At 49.5% G+C, this 25,187-nt stretch overlaps 1 protein-coding gene across 1 annotated transcript in view; it reads right to left on the reverse strand.

Annotated features, from left to right (window-relative positions):
* The window catches only part of ADAM12 (ADAM metallopeptidase domain 12), a 323,414-nt gene that overhangs the window by 99,574 nt on the left and 198,653 nt on the right, over positions 1-25,187 (reverse strand). Inside the window, exons 4-5 of the mRNA XM_032313677.1 lie at positions 19,745-19,823; positions 3,288-3,364 (exon numbers count right to left, since the gene is read on the reverse strand). Coding sequence (XP_032169568.1) covers positions 3,288-3,364; positions 19,745-19,823 — 156 coding nt within the window. The remainder of the gene's footprint in view (positions 1-3,287; positions 3,365-19,744; positions 19,824-25,187) is intronic.

Here is a 25,187-nt window from a genome sequence, read left to right on the forward strand (position 1 = left end):
CCCCCTCCTCCTCCACCGAGCACCCAGCACGCCTGCTGGGCCCGCACATGCCTGGGAGGCCCTGCCTCTTGAAGGGCTTTCCCACGGCTTCCTCAGTGACCTCTCACTCAGCGGCAGGAGCTTGGCCCCTTCGTGTATTTGTGCCCCGCACTACCCTGGGGGAGTGAGTTTTAGACACAGAGCACTTGTGGTGGAGAAGGCAACGGTCAGAAGCTTATGCAGATGTCAGGGGTACCAGAATCTCTAAACCCTTGAAGAAGTTTCTGGATTCTTGCTTGTCTGCAAGTGCCCCCTCTGCCCAGGCTCCTGTAACCGGGTGGATTCTTGGGAAGGTGTCTCGCTGAGCTCTGCGCCTCTGCCTGCTCCCCCTACCGTCCAGTTTCAGCCCAGCAGGCAGAGTGACCTTGCCAATGTCAAGTGAGACAACCCTCAGCGCAAAGTTCCCGTGACCCTGTCATAGACAAGGGAGAGGCCAAGGCCCTTCTCCTTCTCCTTGACCTCAGCTTCCTCTGCCTCCTCTGCCTGCTCTGCCCCAGCCACACTGGTCACCTTGCTGCTCTGCCAACCCCGGGCATTTTCCTGTGTCAGGGGCTTAGCACATGCTGTTCCTTCTGCCAGGAACGTGCTTCCTGCAGACGTCTGCACAGCTCGCCCCACCTCCTTCAGTGTCGCACGAGGAAGCGCTCAAGGAATGTTTGCCGGAGGAACCCTTAGCAACAGGAGAGCAGCAAATCCATCAGCAGCAAGATCACTCTGCTCACATACCGGATTAGCAGATGTTTCAAAGTTCAATAGTGTCCTATAAATGGGATATCGAAATGTTTCATGAGAGCGACAGTGTGCAGAAACACGTGTGTGTACACCCTCAAGGGAGGGAACCAAACAGAGATTTAAGTCTCTGTCTCTTGACTTGCAGAGACAGAAGAATCAGGGTAGAGTGAAGAGTATGACGTGACTCTATTTTTACAAAAGTAGAGAAACGCACATGCACGGGGCCTTGCCCAGGCCTGGTGCGCAGGACGAGGAGGCAGGCTGGAGGGAACCCCACGCTGCTGCCATGTTCCACCTGAGGGGAGTGCAAGGAGCGTGAACAGGGGAAGGTTAGCTTTTTGTACATTTTGCTGGGTTCCAGCTGTAAACACTGACAATAAGCCAGATGTCTGGGATTGGGGAGCATGTGAGGAGAGAGACTCTCAGCTCCGACGGCCAGCGCGGGCGCTGGGACAGCCTTGGAAGGAGCAGGTGGCAGAACTGGTGCTGGTGAAAGGTTGGGGCGTCCACACAGCACCTGCTCTTCTCCCCCGGTCTCCCCGGGCCCTGTGCACCGAGCCACGGACCCCCTGAGACCTCCTGAGGACCCCGCGCGGCCAGCGCAGTCTGGAAATGAGCGAGGCTAGAAACCGCCTAAAGGGCCACCATGGAGGGTGGGACGAGACAGGACGCGGCGAACTCAGGCGCGACGTCGAAGGAACGAGCCAGTCCCAAGTGAGCCAAGGAGGAAGGACGTCAAGACAACGCCCGAGACAAAAGCAGGTTCCCGAGCGAGGCGGGATGTCCTCCTCCTCTCCTGACACCTGTACGTTGTGCAGGCGACCGGGCCGCGAGGCTCGGCGGCAGCCGGGCAGGGGGCATGTCCCGGGGACAGGGACCGGATCGGACCGAGACGACGGTGCGGTGGGAGGAGCGGGCTCTGGGGCGCGGCTGAGGGACGGCTCTGCTCTGCGCCCCTGACACGCAAGTGAAGACAGAGGAGCCCACACACGGGAAACGAGAGCAAGAAGCGGCCGAGGAGGGGCTGACGGAAGAGCCTTGTCTGGGGGGCGCCGGCCCTACACGGGGAGGGGCTCCGGCAGCCGCGCTCCGGGCCGCGTTCCCCTGGGGGGTGACCCGCAGAGCCCCGGCGGCCCAGGAGGTGCGGCCCACGGGATTCCTTATTAACTGACGCGGGTTCAACGCCGGCCGCGTGTCAGCGTGAATCTGGGGGTCCGTGTCCCGTCAGCGCTCGGTGAGCGCCCGGCTTCGTCCACAGCCGTTCACACGCTGAGGAGGCCGGGCGGCCGCCACTCCCCTCACACTCGCAGGACTTGACTGACCTGTGTGTGTGTGTGTGTGTGTGTGTGTGTGTGTGTCTGTGTGTGGTATGTCACTTCTGGTGTATTGTGTGTGTGCGGTGTTTGGGCTATGGATGTTGTGTGTGTGTGAGATGTGTGGTATAGTATGTGTGTGTGTGTGAGATGTCACGTATGGTACATTGTGTGTGTGTCACGTCTGGTATATTCTGTCCGTTGTATGTGGTACGTCACTTGTGGTTTGTTGTGTATGTGGTGTTTGTGCTGTGTATGTTGTAGGGTGTGTGTGATGCGTGGTACATTGTGTGTTGTGTGTGGTACGTCACATGGAGTATATTGGGTGTGTGGTGCGTGTGGTGTTTGTGCTGGGCATGCTGTAGCGTGGGTGATGTCTGTGTGTGGCCCACTGTGTCTGTGTGCGGTGCCGTGTGTCGTGAGTGTACAGTGTCCCGCGTGGGACTCGCAGAGACGCGGCGTCCCCGGGTCCCAGAGGGCGGCCCGGTCTCACTCAAGCCGGCGCGCCTCCCAGGCCCTCGTCTCTCTCCTCACAGAGCCTGGGGGGCCCAAGCGAAGCGGGACTCGGGGGATGCAGGCGGCTGGTTCACAAACCCGGTGAATGGATCCAGCAAAAAGGCTGAGGCGGCTCGTGGCGGGCACAGGAGAGCCAGCTGGTGGCCAACGAGTGAGATCTGGAAGGGCGAGCCGCGCGGGTTGGCTCGTCCAGCCCCGGAAGGGAGCAGTTTCCTGACACGTGCGCAGCCGCGTAGCGAAAGCCCCTGCGACCCAGGCCGGATTCCACTCTCCTCGCTCGGCTCGGCTGGGTCCTTGCTTCGCCTCCTGGCAGGGGAGGCCTCTGCGTGTCTCCCGAGCGAGAGCCTGAACGCTAGGACCCGAGCTCCTACCTTTTAACACCAGGATTATTAAGTACAAGAGCCACATAAGTGAAAGATCGTCACAAAATCCTCGGATGTAGATGCTCAGCCCCATCCATGGCTCTCAACCCACCAGGCCTAAGAACCTTCTAGAAAGGGCTGCTGGGGCAGAGAAGCTAAGATCCCGGGCACGCTGTGCTCCTTCGAGGTGTCCCGCGGGGCTTCTCTGTCTCACCGGGGGGGAGGCTCAGGCCCCACCATTTACTCTTGATCCTTGAGAGCGAATGGGGGGAAGGAGGTGGCAGTCATGCTGGGGACCGGAGCCGGCCCCGTCAGGGTCGCTTACCTGAGGCCAGAGCAAGTGCTGAAGCTGGCGGTGGAACCAGAGTGTCCTTGCACGTGTCCATGGTAGTAGCAGTGACCCTATAAAGAGGAGAAAGTCCGTTCAGTCACGTAGCTTCTTGCCTGCTCACAATAAGCCAACCGCCTCCGATCCGCTTCTCCGGCTTTCACCTACGGGATTCCCTCTTGGCATAAAATATTGAACCGGCGGTCTTCGGTCTTAATATTTAATGCCAAGTCTGGCTTGACCCGGCCAGGACCTCCGGCAGGAAGGTCTGATTTACTTAGAGGTGATCAATGCGGTGTTAAGAAGCGTCCCGGTCCCACTCTTGTCTCTCTAACACCCTTCAAAAAAGCTCTGATGCTGAGGGTTTCCCCAAACCCAGCGGCAGTACAGACCCCGGGGACGTCACCACCTTACCCTCCCGCGAGCTGTCTTTTCTAACAAGATGACGACCCGTGCGGCGTATTTAATCACATTGTGAAATGGAAGAGAATGAGGCCTAAATCAATGGCTTCTGGAAACAGAACAGCAGATGAGACGGCAGCTGAGGGGACCATCCTGAATTGCCCAGTCGGGAGCTCACGATCTCTCTTAGCAGGAAAAGAAAAATAGGAAGGTCTCTCGGTCTACGACAGAAGTCCCCGCATGATGACAGAAGTCCCCGCATGATGCCTGCAGAATTCCATTTCTTGAATAAGGTGGTCACGTGCAACAAGAAACCACAGCACAGACCTTCCCACCCCGAGACAGAGATCTGTCCAGAATCCATGTAACAGAGTCACAGGGTAGCCCCCACGAAGCGGCTGACAGGCAAGAAATGCTAAGCGGGTTCCACTTGCCACATTCGTGGCCTCTGCATGCCAGCCGCGTGGTCTGGCAGCAGAGGCGGCGTGGAAGGAACAGGGCCAGTGGCAATGGGCTTCAGCCCATCCCTGCGGTGTCCCCCACAGCACACGGCCCCTTTACTCACGCGGTGCTGGTGAATTCACTTTTCCCAGGGCAGAGCTTGGTGCCCAGCCGTTCTGCTCAACAAAAATGAGATCCCAAGACCACTCTGACTTTGCTAAGAAGGAGGACTGGCTTGGGACACCTGCTGGCTCAGTCGTCTAAGTGTTTGCCTTCGGCCCAGATCATGATCCCAGAGTCCTGGATCGAGTCCCACGTCAGGCTCCTTGCTCAGTGGAGAGCCAGGTTCTCCCCCTGCCTGCTGCTTCCCTGGCTTGTGTGCTCTCTCTCTCTGACAAATAAATAATCTTAAAAAAGAAAGAAAGAGGACTGGATGGGATTGAATGGCCCGTGACATCCAATAACCCCCAGGAAAGGGGTCAAGCTCATCTGTCCCTCAGTGGAGGACAGACTTCTGGGGCCACCTGAAAGGCAACTCAAGGAGGAAGAGGAGAGTGCTGGACACTGGTTGTTTTGACTTTTCTTAGCAATTCTAGAAGTTCTTCAAAAATTCAGGGTGTACGTACTATGTGAGAAGTGATTTTTTAAAATTTACTTATGGTATCTTTGGTTGTACAGTTTCCCATTCTTATAAAGTCAAATTTTCCATCTTTCTCTTTACGAATGTCATGCACTGCTCAGGGTGGCTTTCCTCACGGTTACGAGACGTCCTTCTTTATTTTCTTCCATTTCCACAGTCTTACACTTAGCTCTTTAATCGACCTGGAACTTACTTTTTGAGGGGGTGAGGTTAGAATCTGTCCCCCACAAACTGAGACCTGGCTGTCCTCTGCCACCATTTTCGCTTTCCTGGTGATGGGGGGTGCTACGTGTCGCCTACAGGGTGCCCGCGGCTCTGCTGTTCTCCTCCAGGAGCTGTCCCACGTGAGACCAGCCTCCGTTTGTCCATCTCCGTGCCCAGAGCGCCGCACTGTTTAGTTCCTCTAGTTCCATCCCACATTTGGATGGCGGACAGAACAGGTTCTCTGTTTTGACTAAGATTAAATTCACACACCACAGGATTCACCTTTTAAAAGCATATACTTGGCAGGTTCAGAATGTTGTACAGCTGTCACCACTGTCTAATTGTAAAACATTTTCATCACTCCGAAGAGAAGCCTCGTCCCCGGGAGCCCTCACTTCCCCGGACCCACCCGTCCTGCCTCAGCCCCTGGCAACGGCTCGGCTACTTCCTGTCTCTAGGGATTTGCCTGTTCATTCATTTCGTGGCAGCGGATTCATACAAAACGTGGCCCTTCGTGTCTGGCTGCTTTCGGCATAATGCTTACAAGGCTCATTCAGGTTGTAGCGTGGATCATTCCTTTCTATTGCAGAATAATAATACACGGCCTGGAAATGCCCAATTTTGTTTATCCATTCATCAGTCGAGGGGAACTTGGGTTGTCTCCACTTTCTAGCAATTGTGAATAGTGCCGCCGTGAACAACCGTATGCGACTCCCTGCAGTTTTGGTTCTCCTGGGTACGTGCTATAGTATAGGGTTTGCAAATATTCTCCCCCACGTTGTGGGTTGTCCTTTCATTCTTTTAAGCATCTCTTCTGAAGCACAGACGATCACTTTGATGAGGTCCACTTCTCCCTTCCGTTGCTTGTGTTTTCGGCGGTGCTATACCTAAGAAACCAGGATCTCAAGGTGCTGAAGATTTCCACCTATGCTTTCCTTCAGGAGTTCCACAAGTTTAGCTCTTATACTCAGATCTTCAGTCTACACGGAACGAGTTTTTGTCTGCGGCTTGAAGCGGGATTCCGGTTTCATTCTTGGGCATGTGCTGAGAAGCATGACCCAGAGCTATTTGTTCAAGGGCTATCTTGGCAACCCTGTGGATGGCAGGTGTTCTTTGGTTCTGTTCTTTTCTTCAAATGTTTCTAGGATAATGTTACCTATTTTCTCTTCCAGGTGAATTTTGGAATCAAATTTTAAGCTTTGTAATAATCCACTGAAATTATATTAAGAATGTGGTTACTATTCCACTGTAATAGGGGCACCTGGGTGGCTCAGTCGGTTAGGCGTCTGCCTTCAGTTCAGGTGATGATCCTGGGGTCTTGGGATCGAGTCCCACATTGGGTTCTCTGCTTGGTGGGGAGTTTGCTTCTCCCTCTGCCCCTCCCTCCTGCTCATGTTCTCTCTCTCTCTTCCAAATAAAATAAATAAAATCTTTAAAAAAGTAAAAATCTATTGTTATAATCCATCAAGATCCATTTTCCTATTCATGTACATGGTATGTTTCCATCAATAATGTTGTTTTTATGTCCTTCAGCCTAGCCTTGGATTTTTTTCATGTTGCCATTAAAAAATTTTCCATTAGGCTTATTCCTAGGTATTGGGTAGGTCTGCTGGTACCATAGATAGCATCTTATACATGGTTATTTTTAATGTAAAGGAAAACTTTTTTTTTTTAAGTTATCTCATAGCAGACCATCTTATCGGATTAGTTTATAGTTTGTCCAAACTTAGTAGCCTATCTTGGATGGTTTATGTTGTTGATTATACTGACTGCAAACAAGAGAAATTTGTGGCTCTTTTTTGGCCCCCAGGCAATGTCAGGGAGTAGGGTGGTTTGTTGTCCAGGGGCGAAGGCAAGAGAGGGGACGCTCACAGAGGGGAAGCATGTGCAGAGATGGGAGGCTACAGGAGAGGGGCTGGTAGTTCAGGGACGAGGGTTAGTTCTGCTTGGCTGGAAGAGTCCATGGCAGGAGCAGGGCAGTAAGCATGTGGCTCAGGAAGGGATGTATCGGGACAGTGGCAGGGGACACAAGCCCAGTCTGCCATGTCAGGTGTCCAGACCTTGCTGCCAGCTTGCCTTTTTAGCTTCCATGTGAAATTACTTTGAAAGGCTCCTTGTCCCCCGACCCCCAGATAAGGGGGCCGGGGTACTTAAGGGAGTTGTGGTAACAAGTGTCTAATTACGAGGAGGCTACTAACTGGGTCATAATGGCCCAGGGCACCAGAGGGATCCCAGTGGGGGGATTTCAGTCCTGGGTGCCCAGCAGGCACATCAGAATGGAACAGACCCAGAAAGCAGAAGAGTTTAGGCTGACCAGAGAGCTCAGAATCATGGTTTTTGTCTGGTACCCATCATGCATCACAGATTTTGCCTCATTTTAGAGAAATATGAAATATTGCATTGGCAGCTGGGTATTGGTTAGACAGTGAAAAACCAAATAGTGACAAAAATCTTAATTACTGACCTCTGAAATTTCAAATTCATTTATTCTCAGTCTCAATTTATTTCTTAATAGATTATTTATCAAACGTACTTTCAAATTAAATACCCAGAAATATAAGCTCATTAAAGCATGAGCTGAGAACAAATTAGTATAAAATTAATTTCCAGTTCACCAGTTAGGCGGAAGGAGTGCTGATAACAGAGGCAGCGGGTGGGGGTGGGGGTGGAGATCCTCATTGTCATGGTCCCAAGGCCGTCTCTCCCCGTCATTAACAGAGTTCATAGCTCATTTCCTAGCGCTAAAACTGCGTGAGGTTCATCCTCCAACAGCCCAATAAGCCCACCGCTCTCTCTTAACTTCTTAGATCACCAAGCATAACTACTAGAACTCCAAATTCCAGATTTTCCAGGACAATTCAAATGTCATGAAGTTTTAATTTTTTCAATATGAGGCACTGCATGCTTCCACAAATGTGATTTCATTTTTAGGACACAGTCAATCATATGGATAAACTCAAACTCAGAAAGACATACTCATCCCACCATGTGCCACATAATTGGTTGTGAATTTGATTATGAGGAGGGGAAGAGACGAAGCCTCCCGCTCTCTGGGCGGTTTTGCCTCCTTTGTTGGTGGTGGAGGCAGTGGGAGAAGCGCCCGCTCTGGGGTCTCTAGGCGAGGGCTTGCCACCACACCCAAGAGCCAGATCGCCTCCCGTGGACTGATGCTAAGAGGCAGGAGTCCTCCAAGCCTTGTGGACTTGCAAATGCCCAGACTGTTGGATGGGGAGGTGACCACACCAGTGAGAGACACAACAGGCGTCCATCATGCCGAGGAAGGTCGTGTGCCCAGGGCACACTGTGCTACTGATCCTATCGCTTTCCCTTGCAAATGGTCCCAAAGCATCCCCTTCCGCAGCCTCAAGAGTGTCAACTACTGTCTCTTTTTATCACACCCATGTCTGCAAAGGCACTGCTGAACAAGACACTGTTCCGTTAGCCCGTTGACTCTGCCTGTCCTCCTGATCCAGTACATTCTATTTCTACCAACAAAACATAACCTAGAAAACAGTCCCAAACATGCATAACCACAAAATTACATCTTTTCCTTTACAAAACCTCTAACCATGTATTTTATATACTTATTACTTAACCTAATGCATTTCCCCACTCCAATAAAATAAATTTTCCTTCTGTTTAATACGATCAATCAAATGTAATGGTGGGGAAGAGGGAGATGGAATGAAAACCCTTGAAGTCGAGAAGAGCCCTCCACTGACTGCCATACGGGAAGTCAAATACAAATTCTGTTCTCCAGCTCTCCACGGACTAGAACGGGAGGAATTTTATCTGTTAAATTGCTAACAAAACCGGCCTGACCTTGTGATTCAAAAGGACTGGGAGCAGACAAAGTCTGTTAGGGAATAGGCCCAGCGAAAATTATTTTCGACGCGGCTTCTCCTCGGGAAGTTTGTAGCTTCCCCCACCCCACGCCCAGCCGCACCACGTGCACCGTGCCGAACTGATTTAGTATTTGAATCACACAATGTTCTAGCTGGAGAGAAGCTCAGGCCATCTGAGGCCAAACTTCCTCTTTCAGGCAACCCCGTTCCTGAGCAGATAACGGGGGCCCTGACTGGTCAAGCCACTGTCGAAGGCCACAGAGCTGGTCAGTTGGCTAACATTTAGCAGGGACTAACGTCTTAAAGGCCTTGATTCCGGGCCAGACGGCTTCCCCCACCCCCAGGCCCTGCTGCTACGAACATGTGACCTCACGGGTCTCTCTTTTCCGAAACCAAAGCTATCAGGTAAAACCCACACTTAGATGGGATGCCTTCTCAAGGACCACAGAGCCTATCGCAAGGCCGCTCAGGGAGCCCCGGGAAAGTGATGCCCAAGCCGGCAGAGACCCCTGCAGAGAGAAGGGACACAAGGGTGCGTGCGCGCGTGTGGGTCCGCATGGAAGCGTGCGCGCGTGTGTGGGAGCGTATCTGTGCGCGCGTGTGCACCTGCCTGCGCCTGGGAGCTGCCGGCCCGCACGCAGATTCCAGCATGACCGTGGTCTAGACTGAGCTCCCTTGCACGGCCCTTCAGGCCCCCCACACCGCACGGTTTGCTGGAGACCGAAACACGGTGGCGGTGCGTCCGAGCCAAGGAAAAAGTGATTTCGCAGCCCCGCATGTTTCTCTGGCTGAGCTACATTACACTTAGCCTTGAGAGTGTGTGGGACAGGATGGCTGAGAAACGCGCCACCACGCCCACACTCCCAGGGCTCTCTCCGCTCTCAGCTCTAACGAGAACCATATCTGGTTAAACGACTGTGAAGGACGAGCCTCAGGGGCCATTCGCATTATTTCGTTGTGCTGGAATTCTACATCAGGCAACACATGCTTAAGAAATCATGTTCACATTCCTGGGGACCTCCCAGCACACTGGGCCTGGACACAGGATGTCTGCAGGAGGGAGCGCGCGCCATGGCTCCCGCGTCGGAAATCTTGGACTTTGAGACGTCGGGTCTCAGGTTTTCATCTGTGAAATGGGAGTGACCCTGACTGTCCAGGGCATTGGGGATCAAAGAAACGTCACACAGGGGAGCAGTCTGTGACGGGGAAGGCACTGCCATAGATCCCGAGCATGAAAATACACACTTTAAAACCCACTGTGCCATCAACTCAACTTTCCTCTCTGCTAAACCCTAGCTCCGTGTGGTTTTGCTAAATGAGTGAGTGTGTGAGAGCAACGGACACACTGGAGAGAAGGGGGCTGATTTTCTCACACTCCCATGTGGGTTCCTAACTCCCAGCTCCAAATCCGCTCGCATGCTGGCTGGGGCTCTGCAGGACTGTGAACATGAGCAGGGCGGGCCTGAGGGGAGTCAGGTCGGAAGAGCAGATGTGGGTCAGTTACAGTCTCACGAGGACACACGCGTTTTAAGAACACGGCGCAGCACGGCGCAGCACCGGTTTTCCCGGCCGCGGCCCACTTTCTCATCCTGCCATCCTGAGAGGAGGGACTTCCAAAGCGAGGACGGTCCAGGGCGGCTGTGAACTGCTATAGGCAGTGGCTAAAGCTGGCTCGCTTTTCTAAAGGCCTCACTGTGTGTCAACTTCAAATGTCCGTTTCATGTTCACATTCACGGATGGTTAAGTGCTTCAGCTGGGATTTGAACCTGGGCCATCTGCCTCCCTGGCTTGTGATCCTGCTTCTAGACAGGTTTCACTCAGAGCCATCCCTTCCCAACAACTTTGGAAAAGGGAAGCCACCCAGACCTGTGCTCCTCTGGGGACTCATTCCAGATTCTACCTGGGTTTGGCGCTTCCATGGTGTGGCTCCTAAAGTCTCCTTATCATGGGCGCATCGTGGCATCTGTAGTTGGACTGCATGCCCCCTGAGGACAGGGGCTGTGTCCTGCTCCCTTCTGTAGACTGCCACAAAGCCTGGGACCGTTACTGAGCTGCACTCGGTTGGGCTCCAGAGCAATGTGCTTAGCAAACTCCCAGCGGGCCGGTCGGGCTTCCTCTCCCAGGCTCCAGGACTGAGGATAGCAGAACACGCCCTGTGCTCCCCCAGAAGCATACGCCGGGGGCCTCCTTGCAGATGAATGCTAGGCCCTTCCCAATCCAGCTTGTTAGAGTTTTCTAGACTAATTCCACTAACTACAGACGCCCCAGCCAGGAACATGTAACAGAGACCTTTTCGTGTTCTGTTCCGAGTGGATCAGAGGCAGGATCGCAGTGGCCAGGAGCTCTGATGCTAGAGTCTGGCTACACAGGCTTGAATCTTATCAGCTGTGGGTTTGCTCTAGTTATTTAACCCTCTATCTTAGATTCCTTATCTGGGTATAAAAATAGCAAACATTGATTTGTTGGGAGGATCAAACAACAAAACGTCTGAAAAGCAGTTTACATCATGCCTTGCGTATAGCTGATGCCGACTTGATTCAAGCTGGCATACGGGCACTCAGCACACCCCTGTCGTGGGGCCAGCATCTGCATGGGTGCCCCACACATGAACAGGGAGGTGTGGCACCACCGAGGAATGTGCAGGCTGGTCTAAGAAGTCCGGGTTTGAGTGAGGGGGTTTCAGGAAGCTATCGATGATTTATCGGAATCAGAATAAGGGCAACAGGGAGCAGCACACCTAGAGAGATGTTCTGGAAGGACTGCAGGAGTAGGGGCTGGACTGAATCTAGATGAGACTGGAAATGGAAAGAAGAGGTCAGGTGGCTGTGACGCCTTCTGGCTGGACAGAAGGCAGGGCCTGCGCCAGAACCTCAGAAGGGTCCTTGGACAAGGAAGGGGAAGGGAGGGAAGGTGCAGTGGGGCAGTGTCTCTGTGGGGTACCGGGGTGCCTCGGTCAGGGAAGAACAGGGCAGCCTTCTGGGAAGAGTACACAGGTTGGACAGGTGTAGACCACAGTGAAGGCAGGGAAATTCAGCCCAGTTTAAAGCATTTCTTAGGAGTCTAATTACGAGCCTTGCTCCCACCTGCTAAATTTACGGGATATGAATGACCTCTGAATTTCCTCATATCCAGAGTCACCTTTTCATACGTTTCTTATACCATTGAGGAATAAGGTTGACTTCCTAATCCACTTGCCCTGACATGTCTAGTCCAAGCCAACTGCAGAGATTTGACCCCCCCATACCTTTTTTTTTTAAAGAAAGGAAGAGAGAGCTGGGGGGTAGGGACAGAGGAAGAGGGAAAGAGAGAATCTCAAGTCCACTCTGTGGAGCGCGTGGAGCCTGACCCTGACCTCAACCCCACAACCCTGAGTTCATGACCTGAGTCGAAATCAAGAGTCAGACACTTAGCTGACTGAGCCCCGCAGGTGGCCCCAACTCCTTTTTGATAGGAAGGATTTGCCATGGAAATGGATGGGGTGTCACCCAAACAGTACTTTTGATCAGAATACTGGATTTCACACCGATCTGATGGCCAGCCACGGTTAACACTGACTAGTCTCCTACTGGCACCTGCCAAGCAAATGTTTTCATAAGTCTTTCCAAGAGAAACACATACAACAAATGGAAATTTCTGGGCACGGCTCGTGCGTCTAGGTCAGACATCTCCCTTCTCCGTCTCCATGGTCCTGACCTCAGCAGCCATGTCCTCTCCCCTGGGCTTTTAGACTTTTCCAGAAGAGCCAGCTGCCTGATCTTGCCAAATCCCTGCTCTTGCTTTCTCTGATTACTCTTGGTGTTGTCACCGGCGGGTCCTTCAAAGCCTACACTGGTCCTGACACCCCCGAGGTGGAGACCTCTTATGCCTTCCCAGTGTTCCTCCCCGACAACCAAATGTATCACCATGGCCTCCAAAGCCTCCACATTCCGGCCCCTGTATTTAAACATAGCCCTGTGCCTGCCAGCAAAGCTCAGTCCCAGCCTGGACTGTCCCTCCCTCACCACCCCCGTTCTTGCTTCCTCAACCTTCCCATCTCAGTTCAAACACTCCTTCCTCCAGGAAGACCTCCATGATCCCTCAGACCAGATTAGGCCCCTCAGCCTTCCCTTCAGCGCACTTATCATGGATGTTGACTAGGTGTGAGATTCTTGGAAAAATGTCAGTCTCCTCCTTCTGGCCCCATGTGGGCCCCTCGTCTATATTCAACCCCTGCGGTACCCTCAGTGGGGGCCACAGAGCCTGGCATAGTGGCGGTTCTCAGCACACGGGCGGCATATGGGGGCCATCCCACCGGAGCCCCAACAACACTCGGGAGATGTTCTGGATGGTTATGCTGGCCTCTCCTAGAGTTGTCTTCTGAGATGCGAGTAGCACAAATGTCACGTGCGCTGTCTCCCACAGGCCTTATTATAAGTAACAATATAAAAGATAATCTTCCCTCAGATGTGGCCAGCAAAGGATAAAACCACAAATATTTCAGCCTGTCAGGACAATAGAGAGATAAAAGACAAGCGATTAATTCCAAAATTAAAATCAGCCACTACTCAGCCTGTCAACCAGCTTAGACTGATGGTGGAGAGATGAAATTTTTTAAAAAGAGGGTACTATAGCCAAAAGCCGTTCTTATTTTTATATAATCTTAAATTTAGGAAAATTCATTGTGTGCTGACTTCAGGGGATAGGAAGATGAGTCAGCACATTTCTTTTTTTGTTCTCCAGCCTGATTCAATAAAAACAAAACCCCAACGGCTGAGTCTGTCTCCTCACCATGAAAGACAAGACGAGGTCATGGACTCTGCTCAAGGGGTTTCTGCTGGAAGGACAGCTGTCCAGGGCTGTGGGTTCTCTCGTGGGGAAGACTCTTCACTCCTTATCTTCATAGTAACATGGCGGAAGGCTCAGAGGAAGCAAAGGAAGGGGACCAAGTTGTTGCTGGGTTACAGGACAAGTTGTTCTCATTCTGATTGTATGAGCGATATGTGCTTGCTGCTTCTGGGGGCTACGGGGTGCCAGTTAGCCTACCCTCCAACTGCTTTGCCTACAGGAGCTAGATTCAGGGTCAGAAGAAGACCAAAACACACCTTCAGCTTAATTACATTCAGAGAAAGGGGTTTCTGGTATATTCTGTTAAAGGCTACCACTTAGGTCTGGTTAGAACTGAGGCATGGGCAATTTCCAACCTTCATCCCTACCACTCCGTTCTTGCTAGTCAAGCCTTGGGGCTCATCTCAGGGAGGCTGGGGCTGCAGAACACTTTTGCTGAGAATGCTCCATGGAGGGAGCGGGCTAGCCCCAGCCACCACTGACTGAGGGAGGGCACCAAGGCTCGACTCATGGCCCTTCCGGGCATGGGATCTCCCCGCTCCCCAATAAGCAGTGACTAGGGTTGTTGGGCCTGCTTACTCCTGCCCTCTTCTTCCTAAAAAAAGACGCTTCCATGCAGAGGAGTGGGGAATGAGTAGAAAGACGGAGTAGACATTCACCTGTCTATCTGCTGACCTTGCAGAGAAACAAGAAGAAAGAAAAGCATAATCCTCCCACTCGCCATATACACAGAAAAATCACAGAAAATAGAAAAATCCAGAGCCTCCCCACACAGCGATGGCCACTGTTAGCACCCTGGCATGCTTCCCTCTGGCTCTATCTCTAAGATGGATACCTCTGTAGCCTACAGCCTGCACTGTCCGAGACCCTAACAGACCCAGCAGCTGCTTTAGTACTCTGTCTCTTCTTCTCTCTTATCATATTTGTCTTCCCACATGAGAAAAAAAGGACAAAAATTGCCTAAGAAAAGGAAAATTAGTAGGGGGGGGGTGAAACCAAAACCACGAATCTGGTTGAACAGCCCTGGGAGCGTATCTTACACATTCTGGCTGGGTCTGTGCGAGGGGGCGGCCGCTCACCCCCACGTACAACAGGGAAGGGGAGGACCGAAGCCTCCTGTCACTCTGACGCTCTTTTTTCTGTTTCTATTTGGAGCAGCGCTTACAACTGTGAAGATAGCCTTCATGATCACCATAAAACATGTATTAAATGAGAGCGTCCGAGGAGGAAAGAAGAGGAAAAACCGGAGAGTCCCGCGTGAAATGACAGCACCCATGTTTCTGCCCGAGGTTGATTCTCAGATCTTCATTTTTGACCCCCATCTTTCTCCTCGACTCTAGATCCATACACCCAGCTGCCGACTGAACACCTTTACTTGGCTGTCCCATTACAGACTCAGTGGGGACAAACCTGTCCTCACTGACCCCTCTGCATTCCCAAACCAACAACAGCTCCTTAATGGTGCCCGTGACAACACAAGGCCTGATGTTGGTGACAACCCCTCATCCACTATCTTGTCTATTCTGTCTCTTCAGGTTTTCTTGACTCTGGCCAGTTCCATCCATTGCAAGGCCACTTCTGTGGGGAAAACCTTCATCAGCTACCTGAGATCCCTAACAGATTTTCTCGCCTCTGTCTATCAGCGATTCTGCCAATCTCACTTCCATTCGGCCATCAGAGACCCTTTCTAAAGTACAGGACTGAATATGCCATTCCCCTGCACGAAAACCTTCTAAAGCTTCCAATTTTCTGTAAGGTCAAGTAAAAACTCTTTAGCACCAAAGGGTTTTATACCAAATTTTCTCTTCTGTACTCATTTTTAGAGACTTAAATGTCATTTTCTTAATGAAGTGGCCTCCAATGAGCTAAAACTAACCACGGCCTCAATAATGTTCCAATGGTAGCAATTTTATTAACACATAAGTATTTCCAAGTTTTTAAAGCACTCTACTCTAGAAGTAGAATATATATGCTGAAAAATATGTTTTAGTCAACCCAAGTCCCCAAAGCCCAACTGTCAGCATGCAGAAGGTGATTAATAAATGAGCAAATGGGTAAATGGATGAACGGATTCTCGGGGCATCAACCACGACGCTGCAGTGGCTGCGTGAATGTTTTAGAAAGTCTGGTCTGTGCAAGGTGCTGCGTGAGGCTCTATGGGAATAGAAAATAGATATAAGAAATATTCTCCAACCATAAGAGTTCTTATGATATACGTAAAATATATTGTGGATTATATTTGAAGAAATAATATCAGTTATAATAATACTTTTCATCTAGATATAGTGATACAATAAATTACATTATCAGATACATAGATGTCAAACTCTCTTTGCATTCCTTAGATGAGTACCATTTGGTCACAAAGTAGTTTTCAAAATATGTGCTGGATATAATCTGTAAATATTTTATTTAGGATTTTTGCAACTATGTTCATAATATAATATTCATATTGTGGATGGTCTTTTTCTGACTTTTGTAGTTCCTCTCTTCTCCCTTAAAAAATTTTTTAAAAGTTCAAAGGGACTATTTTTTTTTAATAGGTTTGGCAAGTTACCTGATAAAATATTCGGGTCTGATGTTTTTTTGAGGAGGGTGGATTTTAAAGACTTTATTTTTTATTTATTTTCTTTGTATAGTTATATTTACATTTTTGTTTCACCTTGAACAGCATTAAGAATTTACATTCTTAAGAAAATGGTTAGTAATGTTGATAGCATTCCTGTGATTCTCAAAAATCTCTGTATGGCGAGAGTTACGCCCGTCTTGGTGTTCTTAATTCCACTGTTTGGGAATTCTTCTTTCTTCTTGATTAGACTTGTGTTTTATTCATTTTATTAATATTTTCAAAGAACCATCTTTTGGCTTGATTCTCTCAATTTTGGGGGGAGGGTCTTCCTTTTCATTAATTTAAACCTATCCTTCAAAATCTTCCTTTCTGAGAGCAGTATTGTTAACTCTCCCTCTCTAGTTATGGATTTGTCAGTTTACTATAATTCTTTTGATTACTGCTTCACAGGTTTTGAGGCTATTTTATTAGTACACATAGGTTCACAGTTATTCAGTTATTTTACCATTCTTTGGAATTGTTCCTTTTATCATTAAGTAATCAACCCTTTATCCATAATAACGCCTTTTTATTTTTTTGCTTTAGGATTTAGCCCATCAGATATTAATGCTACAACAGCAACTTTCTTTAGGTTAATATTTGTCTACTATTTATTTTCTATTCCTTTCACGACCATTTTGTATTTTGAGTATGAATCTTGTAAAAATTATGTGGCTAGATTTTAAGTTCTAAGCAGATAATCTGTTTTTACTTTAACAAACAGATTCATTCTATTTACATATAATTAGATTAATATGTTTGCTCATTTTTATATACTTATTTTGTTTTACATTTACTCTGCTTTTCAAATCCTTTTGCTTCTTTCCTGCCCTCTACTGAGCTGATACACTATTTTTGTTCATCATCGATTATTTGGGATTAAATATTCTGCTTTTCCATTCCTTTAAGGGTCATACTTAAATTTGCAAGTTATTTATCAAAATCTAAAGTAAACATGGATCTGTATTATTCTCAAGTACAATACAAATTCTTAAATTGTTTTAAATCTATTTGCATCTTGTCTTAAAACATCCAAATTTAGTCACTATTGTTGCAATTTTTATCCTAAATAGCTTGCTTAGATCTACTCACATGCGATCATTCTGCTTACTGTGGCCTCTGATGTCCCACCCTTACCCCTTGTGTTCCATTTCTTTCTTCCTGCAAAAGCCTTTGATAGATACTTCGTTAGAATTTAAGAGCAGTAAATTCTCTTATCTTTGTGTGCAAGTGCATCTTACTATTATTTTTGTGGTTTTCCGTCAGCTTTCTGGAATTCTAATTTTGTAGTTGCTGACAAGTCTGCTGTTGGTTCGACTGTCATTTCGCACAAACGTCTCTTTTCTCTCAGGCGGTTTTACGGCTGCATCCTTGCTGGCGTGCAGTTTCAGCACAAGCCTTCCGGAGGGAATTTATTTTTCTTCTTCCTGCTTGGGACGCATGTCTTTCTTCAATTCCAGGACACCCTCATCACACTCTGTTTAAACACTGCGGCTTTTTTTCCCACTTTCTTTCTTTCTGTATCTTCACTCTGGAGTTTCTTTTTTTAAAAAATAGATTTTATTGATTTATTTACTTTAGAGAGAGAGTGCACGAGTAGGGGGAGGGGCAGAGGGAGAGAGAATCCCGAGCAGACTCCGCGCTGGGCATAGAGCTGGAGGCAGGGCTTAATCTCACGCCGCTGAGATCCCAGCCTGAGCCAGAATCAAGAGTCGGACACTCCACTGACTGAGCCACCCAGGTGCACCTTCACTCTGGAATTTCTATTAGGCCTATCCCGTTGTCTTTAAAATACTTACCATTTTCTCTGATTTCTCTATTATCTTGCATTGTCAGAGGTGCCAATTCTCTTGCTACTCTTGTTCACCAGTGCTCACTTACAGAGGTTTTTCTCACTGTGTGTTTTGTAATTTTGATTTGGGACTCATCATTGTTCTTTGGTTTTGGGGTATCGTGGTCTGAGCTGTAGAAATATCTCTACAGAATTATTTTGGGTGGCTTCAGCCCAGGGGACCCCAGATTGCTAATGTGGGGCCAATCGTAGCCTAACTGGTTCCATTGTATTTTTGAGGTCAATATATTGACTGGGAATTACATTTCTATACAGGTATTAGAATTGAGACACTAGTCCACTGCACCACAAACATATACTTACAAGGCTAGCTGGGGTTTCAATTTCTCTATTTTTTATGGGCATTTTCTTCAATTCGGGATACCATGAGACAATTCTCTTTGTTGTCCCTTCTCTGGACCAGAGATTTTCTTTTTCCTTTTTCACAGAGAAAGCATCTCTCTGGGGCCCAGCTTCTGTGGGACTCTCAGCTGTAGGTGCTCCCACTTCTCTTGCCCCAAATTCCAAGCACAGGTCACCCTTTGAGGTATGAGCCCAACTCACCAACCTACTGCTCCGAGCTCATGTCCCCTCCTTGTTTCTGCCTCCAGGGGTTTCTTGGATTCTCTTTTAAGCTTGACCAGGTTTCAAAAAAAGTTCATAGATGGTTATATTTTATCCAGGACTTCTATGTGCTTTCTTCAGGCTGGAAGGTCAGTATCAGGTCATTCCACCAAATTGCTATGAGTCTGAAGGTATCAATTTGTACTTGCTTTGTGCCAAACACGTGATAAAGAAAACAAGCCTTGGCATCGTTCACAGAAGGGAGAGATCCCTGCCGCTACTCGGGGCTGCTTGACAACAATTCAATGCAAATGTAAAGCCTTCCTCTAAGCTAATTATTTTTAAAACAAATATCCAGATTTTTTAAAAAGTAATTTTCCTAGTTCTCAGAAGGCTGCAACTCTCTTTAAATCCCTATACTCACACACACAGGCTAAGCGAGCACAGAGGGTACCCAGGAAGCACTTGTTAAAGGATCAGATAGAAGTAGCCTCTTGTCTCAGTTACACATAAAACTCCAAATACCAGGGAAGCTAAAAGGTGATAAAGGTCATATTATAATAAGAATCATGATATAGAACCATATTGTTTATGGAGGATTTATCGTTTATATAAATAAATGGCTTATACCTTTATTTATGGTAGATACACTTATAAGAGGTAGGTTACATTTCTAATAAGTAGGATACATTTATAGGTTCACTAGAATCAATTTTCCTTTGAATGTCTTGAAGACACTTAAAGTGTAACACAGTGAAGTTCAGCCCAGGCTACCTCGAACTTAGGCTTTTCAAGCCACCTTGAACTTAAGCGAGGCTTTCTAGAAAGGGTTTGCCTAACTGAGCATCCCCCGTGGTGAGTAGAAGGTGGTTTCAAGGACAGCAACACCTCATAGGCCTTTCCTGGCACAAAGCTGGCCAAGGCCAAGCTTTCCTGGAGCTGGGACGCAGTGCCCAAACCCTGAGTGGTGCACAGGCTCTTGGTGGGATCTAAGTGAAGAATCCGGGCGTGTGACTTTGCTAGGAGGAAAGAGCTGCGAAGTGCAAACCCAGATTGGATAGCGCAAGATCACGGGGGTCTACTTGCTGGACTTACCGTGTGATTTCGACTGAGGGAGATATCAGTACCATCTTGCAGATAATGAGTTTCTGTGAAACTGCTAGCAATGAGACCTCTGTGGAAAAATAAAAACAACAGGAAAAGATGAGTGTAGCATCGTACTGGTATGTTGCTTGTGAGTTTCTAGGCCACAGGGCGGCCGGCATCTGGCCCATCCTCATTTCACAGATGACCCAATGCAGTCCCAAAGGACCTTCCACGTATTCAGAAAGGAGTCAGGAGACCCAGACAGGGGGATCCAGACATGTGCTCGGAACAACATGTGCACACGACACGGGGAGCCCTTCCTCACTCTCTTACCTCATTCCTCCCAAACACTCCCAGGCATGTGTATCCCCAGGAACAGAAGCACACATGTGCACACGCAGCGGGAAGGTGCACAGAACACACACTCCCCTGCAAATCACACGTGCAGATTTCCAGCCTGGGGGACTTAACCTGCCTGGCAGCCAGCAGGCTCTCCCATCTAGAATCAATGGCGGCACCACCTGTTGGGAAAATAATGCTGGGTCCACAATACTGCGCCTGCTGATACCTCCTGGGGCGAGAGAAACAGCTATTGATGGGAACATGTCAAAGAAGAGAAGAAGAGTTCAGAGCAACAATGAAATGCTCAAAGCGTTGCTACAGAGGCTGAGGAAAAATGATTTCGGACACACTGAAATATTGAATTTTTAAGATAAATGAAAGGCAGAGAAAAAGCCCTCTTTATCCTAACTAAAATTGTACGTGGTCTGCTAGATCTTCATCGATGAGAGTAAAGCCTGAGTTTCTTTAGGTTTTCAATTATTTAGCGATTTCTTTTGTAATATGCGCTATTTTATTCTTTTTCAACAGAACTGTGACAGATAGTTCCTGTACGCCTACTATGTGCGAGGTGCTGTACTAGCTGTGAGGGTACATCGGTAAATAAGGACACGGTGGCCTGGTGGGGTGACAGAGGAGACACCACCCAGCGTGGGAAGGGCTGCCGCAGAGGTAGGCAGTCTCACCGGGTGAATGGAACATGGCAGGGGGTGTGGCCGAAGGAGAATTTGCACAGGAAGCCTGACGCTGGGGCAGCAGCTGGCCAGACAAAGGAGGCGTGGGAGGACAGGGCAATTCCAGGTGGGGGTCGGCAAGGCCAGGAGACCTACGGTCTGAAATCCGCGGAGCCGGGCTGGTGCGAGATGGGGAAGGAAGGGCCCGTGTACATGGAGCCTGGGTGGTACCTGCTGGGGTGATGAGGATTGAGAACTGTCGTGTGTACTGGACTTTGCAGGAGGTGCGGTGCCTGCCGGCGGGGGGGGGGGGCTGTCTCCCTGCCCCCCAGCCTTCAGAAAATGCACTTCGCCCCATTGGTTGTGCTGGGAGTCACTCCACTTCCCATCCAGAGATAAACCTGGGATCCAAGTGAGCCATTCGGGAAACTTCCCTACAGCATGCCAGAAGCGGGGCCTCTGGGGAGCAGTCTCACCTCCTTGTTCACAAAACTCCAGTAATACACTCACTGGGTTTCCCTCAGCCGGGTCCCCTGCTTTCTGAGGATCCTGCCCAGGGGACCAAGCCATCACTCGGCCCTGGCAAAGGGGAGAAAGGGGAAGGCTTTCCAGGTGTGCGGGGACCGACGCTGCCTCTCCCCTTCCCCGGTAAAGCCCTGTCCTTGGGTTCAGCCGGCTCGAGTTGGGTTTTCCAACCAGAGCAAACAGGGAAGAGACAAACAGGGAAGAGACAGAAGTCGGAAGCTGTGGACGCAACAGATGACGGACACTTCCTCACAGTCCGTCTCCCCAGCTTCTCTCACAGCCACGCCCAGAACTGAAAGCAATCTCCCTGTTCTACGTGAATTTTGATATATTTAGGATAGGCCCAGCCTCAATCAGTTAAACCCATAGAGTGGTCCGATTTGTGCTCTACTTACCAGTGAATGTTGGAGAAGCGTGTGCCCAAAACACAAAACAGACGATCTCTCACACTCACTGACAAAGGTACGTGGATCCTTCTGTACGTCCCCCCCCACCCCCACCCCCTACTCTGCACAGATCATGCTGGGCGAGGTTAACCCCCTGCTGCTTTTGGTCTCAAGTCCTCATCCTCTAAGTATCCCTCCTGTGAGCTGTCAGAGGACCCTCTGGACAGGCTCACTGCCAGGGAGACTGCAGCCCTGCTGGGATGGGCAGCGGCAGGTGGGGGAGCTGTGGGAGGCTGGTGGCCTGGACCAGGAGCTGTAGGGGAGGCCGAGGGCATGGGGACAGCAAAGGTCAATGAATCTTTCCAGAGTATAGTTCTGAAGGGAAGCAGAGACATGGGATGTGAAGTCAAGAGGCAGGGGCTTGAGGGGAGAGCGTTATCTAAAGGGATGGGCTGGAGAAATGGGGGTGGAGAGGAGGCAGAGCAAAGCCTCGGGAGTCAGAGGGAAGATGCTTAGAGCACAGGGGTGAGTGAGGAGGAGCCCAGCCGACCTCAGGTAGGGCCTGTAGCAGCCTAGTGCTCCTGGTGAAGGAGGGGCTTGGTTGGCTCCAAGTCACAGAGAAAGGAGAAAAAGAAAAACGTACTATAATTCAAGTTATATTATTATTACTCACAGTATTTACTGTTTGCTCATCATTTTATTATTCTGCTTACATTGGTTAGTATTTTAGTAATTCCAGATCCCTAGTTTGAAGGAACCTAATGCTAAGAGGAGTCACACACACAGGAATTTGCAGAGAGGGGGTTTTTAATCCAAAGAGACATAATTTTCAGGCTTTCTAACCGAAAGCTGGTTTGAATGGATGTCCACGGAGAAGACTCACTTCATGTATGAGAGACATGGAAAATCTGCCAGGAAGGCCAGGAATTGGAGAAGATGAGCTTTTCATAGACAACAGTCTATGAAACAGTCTCGGGGACCAGAGAGATTTGGGGGTATACCAGCAGGAAGATTAATTGTAAGGTTTTTAAAACGTGACTCGTTACAGTAATACAAAGGCCCATGAACAACTTCTGCCTTTAAAAACCTACTGCTTCATTGCACTACTAGGTATTTATCCAAAGGATACAAATGTAGCGATTCAAAGGCGCACCTGTACCCCAGTGATGACAGCAGCAGTGCCCACAATAGCCACACTGTGGCGAGAGCCCAGATGTCCATCGACAGACGAATGGATTGAGAAGATGAGGTGTATTACGCCACGGAATATGACTCAGCCATCAAAAAGGATGAAATCTTGCCATTTGCCACGATGTGAATGGAACTAGAGGGCATTGTGCTAAGGGAAATAAGCCAGTCAAAGAGAAATACCATATGATTTCACTCATGTGTGGGATTTAAGAAACAAAACAGAGGAACGTAGAGGAAGGGAAGGAAAAATAAAATAAGATGAAATGGGGGTGGCAAGCCATAAGAGGTGCTGAACTCCAGGGAACAAACTGCGGGCTTGGAGGGGAGATGGATGGGGGATGGGGTCCCTGGGGCCGGGCACGAAGGAGGCACGTGATGGAATGAGCCCTGGGTGTCATATGCAACTGATGAGTCATTAAATTGTATTCCTGAAACTAATACCATGTTAACTAAATTGAATTTATATAAAGAATTTTTTAAAATGCTACTGCATTTCCTTATTCTCCTGATGTTACTTAAACGGAAATACCACCTCAGTCGTACTCTGAGCTCTGAACTGCGTCACTGCGGTTCCCTTTATTGAAAGAGGGAGAGCTGGCTGCTGAGTCATGCCCGAGCATGTGTCCTGAAGCTAGGACAGGGATGACCCTCCTTTCTGAGTTTTTTCTCATAGAATCTGGGAAAGAAATGGCCTGGAGCGCAGGCGCAGGGACAGCACCGTGGGTGTTAACCTTCTCAAAGGGAGGGCGGCACACAGAGCAGATGCTCAGGCTCCACAGGCATGGACGGCACCCTGAGCTCGGGGGGGCGGGACCCGCTCATGCCTCAGTTTCCCATGAGGAACTGGGATAGGAGATGGAGGGCTGCCAGCTGGCATGGCCTCTGGGCCCCTCTGCAATGCTCAAGCCATGGGTCTGTGCTTCCACATGGGGCTCGAGGAACTGGGTGTCCCTGGGCCACACGCTACACAATCGGACCCATCCCAATCTCTGTGCTGACCTCCTCTCGTCGCCAGACCGTCCACCTCATGCTTCCCTCAGGCTGCGAGGAGCTGAGGGCAGTGATGGGCCGGTCCCGACCCCACTTTGGGGTCATGCACTCTCCTGCTTAAAGCCAGAAATGCCTCCCCCCACGCCTTCCACGCTCTCCCAAGTTCTCACAACCTTACCCCCCCCAACACACCGTGACTGCTTGTGACTCAGTCTACCCCAGGCAATGCTGCTTCCTGGCATGTTCTAGAACATTTCACACCCTCTTCCACTTAGGGCCTTTGTATTTGTCCTGCTCTGTGCCTGAACCATCCTCCACGTGACTTTTCACGGGGCTGGCTCCTTTTCATCGTTCGGGTATTAGTTCAGTGTCTTGCCGGGGGTTCTTTCCTGACCATCTCCCTGGAAGTGGCCTCCATCCTCACCACTCCCCACATCAAAGAATGCCTCTGGTTTCCTTACTTGTCTATGTCCCCCAGTCCAGGCCCTGTGCCAAGCCCTCTATATGCACCTCATTGAATCCTGATAGTGCCTAGTATCTGGCTCTGTGGTTTCGATCCCATTTTTACCCCAATTTAAACAAGGAAACTGAAACACTGGGAGTTTAAGTGACCCACCCAGGAGCACACCTGGTTTTGGTGCGAACCTGCGCTCTTAAGCACTATGGGGCACTGTCTTCACAGGCCGCCCTGGAGACGGCGCACGGACCGGCCGCAGGCGCTGGGCTGAGCGCTGGATAAGTGCGTGCCAAGGGGAAAAAGAGACGGCCGGCCGGGCGGGCGAATGACTGGATTTCAGGAGGCTGCTGCAGGCAGAGTCGTTTTGCCTAGGGCTACCCCCACCCAACCCAGGTGTTCGTGTTTCATGTCTTTCTTAGCGACCATGACTTCCTGAGGAACCATAGCTAAAACTGAGAATGTGCTCACTCGAGGCTTTCTAAGATGTGTGTCTAATTTAAAAGGGCTAGAAGTCAAAGGTCCCTTGAGAAAACAGAGAGGCAGTAGGACGATGGCCATATTGGAAATGCAATAGCAATGGGCCCATTTCCCTTAGATTTCCCCAAGGAGAAAATCCAATTAGATGCATGCTCTGTGTCAGCAAATGAAAACAGAAGGTGAATGCATAATTTCACGAGAACGTTCCTTTTCTCTGGTTGTTAGATGAACTGATCTAACATGGAATTCTGTTCTTCCCTACACCAGAAAATAAAATGCCAGGAGTTGATTTTGGTGTTTTCCATACGTTTTGCTATTATAAGTGATTCCTCAATATTCGCATTTAATATGTACTGTGCCGGACATCGGGAATGAGACCGCCCTCAAACTCACCATCTGGTGAAGGACAGACC

The sequence above is a fragment of the Mustela erminea genome, chromosome 14 (assembly GCF_009829155.1).
Source record: "Mustela erminea isolate mMusErm1 chromosome 14, mMusErm1.Pri, whole genome shotgun sequence".
NCBI classification, from domain to species: Eukaryota; Metazoa; Chordata; class Mammalia; order Carnivora; family Mustelidae; genus Mustela; species Mustela erminea.